The following is a 12,637-nucleotide window of genomic DNA, read 5'->3' as shown; positions in this document are numbered from 1 at the left end:
TAATAATAGTTATTCTATACGTCCCTCATTAATTGATACCGTTTAAGTTGACATGAGTTTTAAGAAATATAATAGAAAGTGAATGAAAAATGCTAGTAAATTGTGGAACCTACTTTTATATAAATGTAGTGGAAAATGGATGGAAAAGTAAAAAAAAAGTGAGTGGAAGGTGGTGCATATATAATTTCCATGATTTTATATAAAGGCCGCCCAATATCATTCTCTTCCAACCAACATGCGGCCCAACATTTTCCACAGTCCAAACTTCCAAATGCGGCCCAACACTTTCCACATTCCAAACTTCCAATTTTCATTAACCAACTTATCTCTCCCTCTCTCTCTCTCCCTCTCCCTCTCCCTCTCCCTCTCTCCTCTCTCTTCATGTAGCTGAGCCTTCAAATCGAATTTTTTTAGATCTAAATCCTTGGTTTCGTAAATATGAAATGAATTGAGGTTTTGATCTCGGTAATTCTCGCCCATTCTCCGAGGGCGTTGAGGTTTTGAGTGCACTGAGATCAGTAATAGAAGAGGTCTGCGAAGTGGAAGAGGAAAGAGGGCGATCAGCTGGCATTGAGAGATCAGTAATCAGTAATGGAAGGTCTGCAAGGTGGAGGAGGAGGATCAGAGAGAGAAAATCCAAACACATCATCGACCTCTGCCCCTGTATCTGCTATTGCTACTTTCTGGAAAGGTACTGTATTTTCACCGACCTAAATTTGTTTCCTAATTATCCCCTTGAGTTTGTGATACTTCTCCATTTCCTAGTTGTAGCTAATGAAAATGTACCAAAAAGCATAAACCAGAAAATATAGTTATGCTATCCTTAACTTAAATTCGAGGGTTGGATTGGACATCTCTCTAAAACTTTGATTCACTTTCGAGCTGATCCAGCTCGTAATTCACTTTGATATCCTCAATTCCGTTGATCTCCCGCGTGGTGTTTCAGTATTCACTGCATCAGCTGTGTGATTCTGGGAATAAATAACTGCATTTATCAATCAAGGACACTTTTGAAAAGATGTTTGGCGTGTGATTATTGATATTCTAACGTACTCTTTTGATCCTTTCAGATTTTGATTTAGAGAAAGAAAGGACCATCTTGGATGAACAGGGGCTTAGAATTGCAGAGAACCAGGAAAACAGTCAGAAGAACCGTAGGAAGCTTGCAGAGAGCACTAGAGGTATTCTCGTCCACTTTTAACATACTATTTACTGTATTATCCATGAACATTTTAAAATTGACTTGTAACAGACTTCAAGAAGGCTTCAAATGAAGAGAAGTTGGCATTGTTCAATTCCTTACTTAAGGGTTATCAAGAAGAGGTTGATAAACTCACCAAGAGAGCTAAATTTGGGGAAAATGCTTTTCTTAACATTTACCAGAAACTTTATGAAGCACCAGATCCTTACCCAGTTCTGAATTCAGTTGCAGTAAGTACCTATAAACTGATGCTTTATCCTGATCCGAGCACGGGGTATACTTTAACTTTGTGTCATGAAGTAATATTAGTTATGCTCTTAATAACACATGATATTGGTATTTGAATTTTTAAAACATGGTAACACTTGGGCAATATTTTCTTAGTTTTTATGGGATCAATTTCTTTAGTTTGAATCCATATTCTTTGGGTCCAAATTGGCCTGTCAAGACTCAAGCGTCGAGTGGAATTGATTAGTAATTCACATATGAAACTTGAGCTTCGAGACTGAACTTGCATGCTTGTTTTATATGAATTCTCTATATTTTAAGTTACAATGAATCAGGCAGTCCATGTCTATTCAATGCTACATCCACTTCTCTCTCTGGTGTTGCTATGAAAAACCACATGAGTTTTTAATATTTCATAATTGTGTCCTAAATTCTGTTTGACACCGTTTCTTCTACTTGCACAGGAGAAGGATGCCAAATTGTTTGAACTGGAGTCTGAAAACAGAAAGATGAAGGTTGAGCTTGAGGAATTCCGCACTGAATCAACTCACCTGAAAAACCAACAAGCAACAATAAGAAGACTAGAAGAGCGCACCCGCCAGTTAGAACAACAGGTCACTATATATTTCTGTGTTCAGCATTTTGTAGCCCCTTGGTGTTAGCAATGGTACTTGCACAGAATCTTATCCTGCTGCAGTAGTTGGGTCGCTTTGGACTTGCGGAAGTTACCAACTTACCGCTGGGTTTATCCTGAATTATTCTTTTCATTCTTCAAGGAAATAAGCTCCTACTGTAGGTAACTAGGAGTTGGGAAGTTTCAATGCTGGTATAACAAAGAAATGATTTTTGAGTCATAGATCATAACGGGATTTTGCATTTAAGATTGACATATAATGGCTTATGGACATTAGATGTACGGAGTACATTAATCTTATCTTAAGAGATTTAAGTTTTCCATCTCACGGAAACATTGTGTGATGTGTTTTTTCCCGTTAGACCAATCACAAAGGAACCATTGCTGCTGAAAATTCCAACTCCCTTGACCCCTCATCGGTGTATGTACTTTGGGTGGATTATTTCTGAGCCTATTTTGTGAGGCTCAGGTGGCTAAACTGAATGGATTTTGTGTGTTAATGAGTTTTTTTATCTTTGGTGTTTTGTTTTGCAATTCTTCTGCATGTATAGCTATATTTGCAATTATAGATGATCTTTAACATTTTAGGCTATTTTTTCCAATCATCGTTGCACGAACTTTAGTGGCATCCGTCAATTATCTAGAAAAGCTTGCAGCTGTTTATTTTGTTTGAGCAAGTATCATAAACTTTTTCATTTGCTCATTTATGCTTTATATCTCTTGATCTTGAAGATGGAGGAAAAAGTGAAAGAAATTGTTGAGATTAAGCAACGCAATTTGGCTGAAGAGAATCAGAAAACTATGGAAGTTCTAAAAGAAAGGTACTATAATTTCTATAAGCTCCAGTGATGTCTGACTTTGAGCTGCCATGTCTTAGTATAAGAAGGTATGACTGTAGTGTACATTTCTTAGAAAAGGTGGTAAGAGGAAATATCACATCATGGAGGCTATTCTTTATTTCCTTATTCTGAAGACAACCTTCCATGTTATATACCTTCTCATAGTTTGAATGCCATTTTTTGTAATAATTCAGGGAACGGAGGTTACAAGATCAATTGCGCCAAGCTCAAGAAAGTGTTTCCACTATGCGGAAACTTCATGAATTTGCTCAGAGCCAGTTATTTGAGCTTCGTGCCCAATCAGGTCAGAATGCTTGTAAAGATCTTTGTCTTCCTTTCAACATTACATGATTACATCCACATACAAGTAAGCATATAATAATCTAATTTTTATGTTACCTGATTTGTGTAACTCAATATTTACTTAAACACAGATGAAGATGGGGCTACAAAACAATCAGAAGTTAATCTTTTGATGAATGAAGTTGAAGAAGCTCAGACTCGGCTTTTAAGTCTTGAGAGAGAAAAGGTGAGCCCACATTCTTATGTTTATGAGATGCTTTCTTTCCTGAATTTGTAGAGCCGTATGCCTTAAAATGTCATCGCTAATGAATAGCCTGTTCTCTTTCTTGTAACTTCAGCGATGACCTTTGCTAGTATACCACTTTCTGTGACAATAAGATAATATCAAATGAAAGGTTTACCTGTCATTTTTGAGCTGAAATGGAGTTTTACATAAGATCAGAAAATTTTACATATCTTCAGAGTTCCATTGTTAAAAATGGTGGTGATTATTGGTGTTCCTTAGTGCTGGGTATTATTTGTATATACCCAGATATAGAATCAAGAAAATTCATTAGAGATTATTTAAAACATCGCTTTAACTTTTTCCTGTCAACTGTGAAATATCTTGTACTATAGTGAGCTTCCTTTGATCTTTCTTACTTTCGAATGTGGACAATGCTAATTGATACCTCCTCTTGATTGCTAACAGGGGCTTCTGCGGTCTCAGCTACAATCAGCTAATGAAGAGAGTGAACATAAGAGAAGGTTTGTATTTGGTGTAATGGATACATAAGGAATTTTCTCATATGGAGTATTTGTGTGTTTCTGACTGCAACTCGGAAATCAACGAATGACAAAGTATTAGCTTCCATCTTTAAATTTGACTAACTTCTTTTAGTGTTAAGGAATGAGTAAAAAATTACATCAAAAGTACTGGATCCATAATTTTGTGGAGCAATAGCTGAAGTTGAGTGAATGCTGGTATCTTTGTGAAATATCCGGAGTATTGTCATTGAGACTTTTGAGCATGTAACTGGTGCTGACAGGTCATGTATAAGGAAAATACGACGTTTCTTAAAAAAATTGAGGGTGTGCTTATCCTTTTTTGTTTCTTTTAGGGGAAGGGAAGGCTTGTCTTTGTAACTGATTCATGGTGGAATTAAATCGTCTGAGATAGGCTTTTTTTTGTGTACCCTCTAGCTCGTATGACATAGTTAGATGGGTCAATTCTTTATATTGTTGTCTTATTAAGGATAAAAGTTGGTAACACTATTTCTATGAACCATTGCTTGAAAATGATCCAAGTGATCATCCGTATCACTATGGATGGAGGGGAGCTTGTTAAATGCTGGCTTGATTTTGTTTATTCTCATTTTCTTCTTCATTCTAGGACTTCGAGATGCCCTTTTTTGTGTCATGTATTTTGTTTTGATTACATCGGTGACTGTGCTGCAGTGATAGTTCAGATGCAAACACCGTTCTTGAGAATTCTCTTAGTGCAAAGGAAAGGATAATCTCCGAACTGAATACGGAACTACACAATATTGAGACAACACTATCAAATGAACGAGAACAAAATTTGAATGAGCTGAAGAAGTTGAAGGCTTTGCTCAATGAAAAGGTGATTACAACAGCGTTTTACGCGTACAGAGTGTTTTTAACTAAAGTCATGGAGCTATGTTTTACTGGGTACATAGAAACAGAAGAAAGTACAGTCTTAAAATTTCAATTAAGACTGGTTAGATATTGAATCTCACTTAGCTCCTAAGCAAGCAAAAATTATCTTCTATCTGACTATTAGCTAATTTAGCTTATCAAGTCATGTTTTTACCTGGAAAGTTATTTCATCCCAGTATGATGGTATATTTATCATTCTTTAACCATTTAAATAAAAAAGAAGGAAAAATAATTACTCCATCTATCCCAACTAAGTTGAGTCGTATTCCTTTTTTTGATGTCCAAACTAAGTTGAGTCATTTACTATTAGACAAAAACAAAACATCTAATCACTCTTACTTTATGTCTTCTTCTACTTTACTCAACTTAGCTGGGACGGAAGGAGTATATAACTCCTTTCTATTCTGCTCTTGGTTCTTCCCTATCATATTCTAACACCTACTCCCTCCGTCCCATAGAAATAGGCCATTTAGGGTTGGTACGGGTTTTAATGCGCAATTGGTAAAGTAAGAGAGGAGAAAAAGTAGTTGAAATTGTGTAGTGGATGATGGACCCATAAATGATAAAGTAAAAGAGAAGGATAAAAAGGTTGTCATAAATGAAAATAGACTATTTCTATGGGACGGACGAAGAAGGAAATATAACCTATAACCTATCAATTTTCATTTCCTATAAGTTAAATTTTCACATGAGGTCCCATATGTATTGTGGTTGCTCATGCATACTAGAAAATTTGATTGTAACATATTTAAGCCAATTAGGGTCAGATATTATAACTTATGACCAACATTAAAATTCAATGAATTGCCACTCATCTTATTTATCAGTACAGGAGATCATGTTTTCAATCCTTCTATCTACAATCTTGCTCGAGTCCAAACATATTCCAGATATAGTCTATCTTTACCGTAGAACTAATATTGTCATTGACAATCCTGCTCTCTCATTTGATTTGACAATGAAGCGCAACTCAAGCGGTAAGGCACTTCTTCCCCCATCCAATAGGTGGTGGTTCCATTATTGATCATCTTTAAATAAAATACAAGTTATACTCCAATTACCTGTGATTTCTGCTTGACATTTTTTTTCCATTTGTCCTTGCAAATGCTTCAAGTTATCTTCCCTAGACATATCTTTAATTCATATTCATCGGTCTCTTAATTGTAAAACATGTGCAGGAACTTGAACTTGAGGAGTTGAAAAAGGAGATTCAAACACGACCAACTGAAAAACTAGTTGAGGATTTGCGGAAGAAAGTAAAAATTTTGCAGGTGATATGAAACTCTGGGGAAATCTAACATTAACTTCTTGTGCTTTGACTGAGTAAAATTAGAGTACATTGATGAAGTCTTGATTGGTTGTTAGGCTGGGAGTGAGTAATATTGAACTATTAACATAAAGAACAATATGGGAACCATGAAGGTATAAAAGTAGTATTTGTCAAGGTGTATAACAACTATCCAAATTTTGGCTTCTCCAACTATAACAACATGCTCCTGGGGCGTGGGGCGGCGAGTAAAATTAACTTCTTGTGCTTTGACTGAGTAAAATTAGAGTACATTGATGAAGTCTTGATTGGTTGTTAGGCTGGGAGTGAGTAATATTGAACTATTAACATAAAGAACAATATGGGAACCATGAAGGTATAAAAGTTGTATTTGTCAAGGTGTATAACAACCAAATTTTGGCTTCTCCAACTATAACAACATGCTCCTGGGGCGTGGGGCGGCGAGGCAAGGCCGGTATCGCTCCGAGGTGGCTGGGGTGAGTAAGATGCAGGGGGCGTGGTGACAGATCTCTCTCTCTCTCCCTCTCCCTACTTGATCATCCCAATCTCTCTCTCTCCGTCATTAATGTGTCAAAATGGTTTATACATGTGCACTCTACTTTAAAGTTGATCCTCCCAATCTCTCTCTCTCTAACTGGTTGGCACCATGTGCTTTACTCTAGTTTCACCATTAATGTGTCAAACCATGGGAACCTATATTCATCTGTACCTCTTCACCTCCATTAATATTAGTCTGCTATACTCATTTATACTACCCTACATACATACAAATTCAAACACATGAAACATTAGTGCTCCCCAATTCGTAGTGTGCCCGTTCCACCTAATTGACCAGAGTGCCCCACTCCCCTAACAATATTGAATGTAGCATGTGAATATTTTTCTCAGACTTCTCTACCTATTCTGTTTCATTACAGATTATTACACCCTTTAGTGGGTCACTCTTTGAAAAATTTAACCTTATTTTATACATCACGATTCCTTCTCTAGACCAACTGACCAAGTGAACAATAAATTTTGGTAGTGTCTAAGTCTTTTATCAAAATCAAATGGGTAGTGACGGCAGTCCTAATTATGAGCTTAGTTTCATAACTTCTTATACCTAAAAAATTATATAGAAGATTGTTCTGAAAGTATGACCATGTTTACTAAATTGATTTTGGAGTTGACCGACCATTGTTATATTCTTAGGCTGTTGGCTATAATTCAATTGAAGCCGAGGATTGGGAAACAGCTACTAGCGGGGAAGAAATGAGCAAATTGGAGTCATTACTCCTAGACAAGAATCGGAAAATGGAGCACGAAGTGACTCAGTATAAGGTACATTCTGAGGACATGATATCTGTTACTATTTCTCTGGCAAACTAACCATGAGATGAAGTTCCCAGGAGAAACAGATTAAATGAAAATTGAGGTAAATTAGACTGGATGGTCCTGTTAAACCAGGAACCAGCAATTAATACATTTCCATGGGCTAAACTAAAATATATAAATCATTTTTCACCCAATGGCAAGCCAAATAATTCGGTCTAAACCAGTTTGGTTCTTTCTTTTTTCTAATTTCTTTTTATTATATTCAGGGAGTATGTATATAAGTTTTTAAAAATCAAATTGTCTTCGTTGTCTCTTTACTCTTAGGTCAAAATTGCCGAAAAGTCCTCTTTACTGGAAGCAGCTGAAATTAAGATTAAAGACTTAACAACACAGATTGATGAACAACAAAGGCTTATCCAAAAACTTGAAGATGATATTCTAAAGGTTAGTTATTTTTCCTGTTCTTCTTCTGGACTTGTACTGCTGGAATTTATTACTATATGTTTGATTTTTATTCCCCATTGAAGTATATCTACATGTTTCCATTGTCTGTTGCTTATCTTGCGATTGGGATTGTCTTGCCAGTGTCTTAATAATTTTGTGTACCACAGTTAAAACATTAGTAGGTTATCACCACCAAGTATTTTGATTAACTACTTCAATGCAGGGTTACAGTTCCAATGATAAAAAAGGCAGCTTCTTCAATGACTGGGACCTGTCAGAATCTGGAGGGACAAATCAAGTTGAGGTGAGTTGTGTTATTCTAGGTGCTTGTGTATTTGCTTTGGGTGATTGATATTTCAAGGCGTCAAATATATCCACTACTTTGTATCCCCAATTGTCAGAACTTTTTCTGGGAGTGAGCTAACTTTGTTTCTCACTGAGTCTGTCTAAACTTCTGGTTGATTGTTGTATTATAGAGTACATATTATTAAGCATTAGAAAACCAGAAAAGAAATCATATGCTGATGTTGTAACTTGGAACAATGAAGTCAGTTTTGGTACACTAAGGAAACATTGTTGTCCTTCTTAGAAAGTTGAAGAGTTAATCATTATTATATGTGCTGACACTTGGTTCTGAACAAGGTAAGAGAGTCTTGTATTCAAATTTATTTTTATTATGAAAACAACTATTTTAAATATTTCATTTTGATTTAACAGTTATAGTATTTTGGTATGACATATGCATAGGTTTTGACATTCGTGTAATATGGGGATAGACAATAAATTAGGATGATGGAGGGTTTTAATAATAGTCGCATACTGAAGCTCTTTCGTAGATGAATCTTTCTTAATTGCAAGAGCTCAATTTAGTAAGGATTTGTGTGTGACTTCATGCGATCCCAATATGAAAGCATGTATGATCGGTGACCGCTATGCTTCAAAATTTTCTGCTAAATGCTTCATGGGACAGAATGCAGAACAAAGGCGTGCTCCTGCTGATTTAGACCAAAGCTCTATGCTTAAGGTGATATGCAACCAGCGTGATCGATTTCGGGCACGTTTGCGGGAGACTGAAGAGGTCTACATTCTCTGACCTTTTTTATTCTAACAGGGACTGGAACATGATTCTGGTTCGGTTTTCTTTTCTGCTTTTGAAAGTGTTAACTTAACTTGGTCCCCAGGAAATAAGAATACTGAATGAGAAGATAGGAAGCCTTACCACCGAGCTCGAGAAAACAAAGGCAGATAATGTCAAACTCTATGGGAAAATACGCTATGTTCAGGATTATAATTCTGAGAAAGTTGTGTCTAGAGGATCAAAGAAGGTGCCGACATTAAAATGCTACATTATATTTCAAGCCACTTGTACATATCTTAAATCATCTGTGTACTCATTTTCAGTATGCTGAAGATCTGGAGGGTGGTTTTAGTTCTGATGTTGAATCAAAGTATAAGAAAATATATGAGGACGATATTAATCCATTTGCAGCATTTTCAAAGAAGGTGGGTCATCTTGAAATCTAATTCACATTTTCTTTGCAGTGTATTCTTCTACTCTTTCTGAATGCTTCCCTATTCTTTTCATTTCCTAAAAATATATGGTCTTCTACATGTTTTTTCAAATTTATTGCAGGTTATTAAAATTGAATTTTATTTTTCCGGCCCTTTTCCACATCATATGATTTATATGCACTCTTAAAGACTTAGCATTATTTTTTTTATGAGTTAAATGAGTTACAGTAAGTGTTTTCTGTACCTGTTTTTGATCTATATCCTAACTGATTTATTTAATACTTTTCATGATAATGGAAAAACAGGAAAGAGATCAAAGGTACAAGGAACTAGGCTTGAGGGACAAAATTACCCTTAGCAGTGGACGGTTTCTTCTTGGAAACAAGTATGCTTCCCTTTCTTTTCGATATATTTAATTCAACTCTGGTTAGTCAAATTCTGGTTTTCATGTCTATTCGGGTGTTGCCTGACTGCATTACCTTGCTCAATTTATAGAGATCACTGCTTGCTGTTTGGGATACAAACTGAAACATAGTGCAATGGTGTTGTATCTGTACAATTTTTTTCTTAAACATATTTTAGCGGATTATATATTGAGAAAAACAAGTATTCTTCAATCTCCAGCACTGAACATTAGTCCAACTAGATTTTTTTGACACATGTTTACAAGAACTTATTTGCATCATTAATCCAATAGTATTCCTGATGCTCCGTTGTCTGAGGTGACATAACTTGAATATCACCTTATCCTAACTGACATTCGATCTTTCAGGTATGCGAGAACCTTTGCGTTTTTCTATACAATAGGATTGCACATATTGGTATTTACCTGCCTCTACAGGATGTCTGCCTTGAGCTACCTCAGGTGATGTAAATTTAGATCTAAACTGCTCCGACGTTTCTTTCATTTTGAGAGGTGATGTAAATTTCTTGTCTATGTTCACTGCAGCCACGGACCCGAAGAAACCTTTACTGCAGAAAATGTCGTCAATCTTCCACATCCTCAATGACCTTGAACATTTTTCGCATTGTGTTTAAGTTTAATCCTTCTCCTTTAATATCATGAAAATCCTTTTGTATACGTAGGTAGTGAGTTGTGCCTGGAAATAGGTTGAGTTGAATGTGTCAAGTCATGTATAATGTCTTTTATAAATATTGGAGTAAAAGATTGAGAAATCTGCTTGCCTAGAGAGAGGTCATTATTGTTTGCTTAAAACCTCAGGGGCTAGCTTATATATTACTCTCCCCGTCCCACCAAAGATAACACATTTTTCTTTTTAGTTTATCCCAAGATGACTCATTATTAAAAATAGAAACACTTCAATCTCTACTTTATTTTATTTCTCTTACTTTATTCTTTCCACCTAACATACAAAACAAAATTGCATAAAATGATGAGAATTTATCTATAAAGATTTGTGCGCATTTTAATACCTACTGATGATCCGAATGAATTTTTATAGTTTATACGCATTTATAAATCAAATGTATTGAAAATAGTCATAATTTAAGTATAAGATTTGAATATTATTACAACAATGAAAGTATAAGATTTTTAGTACCAATAATGAATATAGTGAATTTACTATAAGTATAAGATTTGAATATTATTACAATAAAAAATGAATTGTGAAAATACACATTATAGAGAAAACCACCATAATTATAAAAAAATGGACGCACTTTTTTTACGCAAGGCAAAGGAGTAATTACACTTGTCGAATCATAGGTTTCATCCTAAAACCAAGTGGTAATAGAAGAAGTGAGTGACCCTTGAGATTTATATACTAGTTTCAGTTTTCTCTTGAAAATAAAAATAAAAAAATAGATGGGCTCGGATCCTTTGCATGATTTCATGTGAGGAGCCACCTTTGATGGGCTTTAATTTGGATAGATCCAGCGGGCCTTCTTGCACGGTGTCACGACCGCCCTTACTAAGGATAGTGAAGACGGGGAAAACGTGACGAGGGGAGGGACTAAGGAGCGGGGAAGAAAATGGGGACGCAATGAAAGACAACAATAAAGGACGGGATTGAATATGAAAACCCAATTAACTTCAAAAAGAAATATTTTGGTCTATCGAATAGTTAAACAACGGATTAATGTCTCGAGGTAAATATTGTCATAAAGTAGTGTAGAGCAAAACGAAAGACTTTATCAAAAAAACGATTCGAAACAAGGCAGCGGAAAAACAAGTATCAAAGGAGAGTCATAGGATGACGCCCATGTATGAAGACACGACGCATCCGGGAATTCCCAAAGCTCACTCAACATCTGCTGCAACATCCCGCTCAACCTGCACATAGGGAAAACATATGGAGGGCTGAGTACTTGTTGTACTCAATGGGCTCATGCCGAAAACATTTTATAACAGTTATGTCATCCATACCAGTGAACTCGAGTTTTACATGTAGTTAAGAAATATCATCGAGAACACAAAAACATTTTCATAGTCTGACCAGACAAAACAATCTCCCCACTTTCTCATCAATCAATCAATCATTCACATCCTCTTACCATAGTGCGATGAAAGTGTGGCCACACTATTCGCCCACGAGACCGGCCGACTAGCAAGGACGGCTCACGACCCCCTCTGTGTACACAACCTGATAGGGTTTGCGGCCCTACTCAGACCCGAATTCGTTTATCATAGCCCTATAGCCTAATGGAGCGAACTCACAAACTAGGCATCAAACACAATCTCAACATAGCCCTATAGCCTAACGGAGCAAGCTCAAACGAACTAGGCATCAAGCACAATCTCAACATAGCCCTATAGCCTAACGGAGCAAGCTCAAACGAACTAGGCATCAGGCAACAATCTCATAAACAAAACATCATGGCATGACATAACAAGTTAAACCACCCTTATAACACCACATCATATTTTCGGAAAATAAAAGATTTATAAAAGAAAGCTCACCTCGATTGCTTACAAACACGGTTCACAACTTTATTGAAATCCATGCTCTTCGTACCCACGTACACACAACAACCCTTATCAACATCATAACCACATAATACAACACAATCAGCCTTCCATCAATACAATTTATCATGCATGTCCTATCGTTCCTTTCATCGTTCTCTTAAATTACTCATCCCAAACATTCATCAACATAATGAAAACATGCCATAATATTTCTCAACGTGTCACACATAACCACGCCATAAGATACGTTCCTTAATCACACATGTATCATTTATTCACTCAA

General features: G+C 36.1%; 1 protein-coding gene across 1 annotated transcript; it reads left to right on the top strand.

The window, feature by feature from the left end:
- Positions 1–326: 326 nt before the first annotated feature.
- On the top strand, positions 327–10,638 carry LOC121799333 (protein CASP-like). Its single transcript, XM_042198658.1, has 19 exons — positions 327–691; positions 1,071–1,181; positions 1,253–1,431; positions 1,894–2,043; positions 2,796–2,884; positions 3,097–3,206; positions 3,337–3,431; positions 3,897–3,952; positions 4,643–4,808; positions 6,043–6,135; positions 7,344–7,472; positions 7,791–7,910; positions 8,134–8,214; positions 8,881–8,988; positions 9,092–9,235; positions 9,312–9,413; positions 9,728–9,807; positions 10,195–10,287; positions 10,372–10,638. The coding sequence occupies exons 1-19, from the start codon at positions 592–594 to the stop codon at positions 10,430–10,432; spliced, it is 2,067 nt and encodes a 688-aa protein (XP_042054592.1). The 5' UTR covers positions 327–591; the 3' UTR covers positions 10,433–10,638.
- Positions 10,639–12,637: the final 1,999 nt, after the last annotated feature.

The sequence above is a fragment of the Salvia splendens genome, chromosome 4 (genome assembly GCF_004379255.2).
Source record: "Salvia splendens isolate huo1 chromosome 4, SspV2, whole genome shotgun sequence".
NCBI lineage: Eukaryota > Viridiplantae > Streptophyta > Magnoliopsida > Lamiales > Lamiaceae > Salvia > Salvia splendens.
Note: the sequence above shows the minus strand (reverse complement) of the source record. Positions and strands in the feature narration are given on the sequence as shown.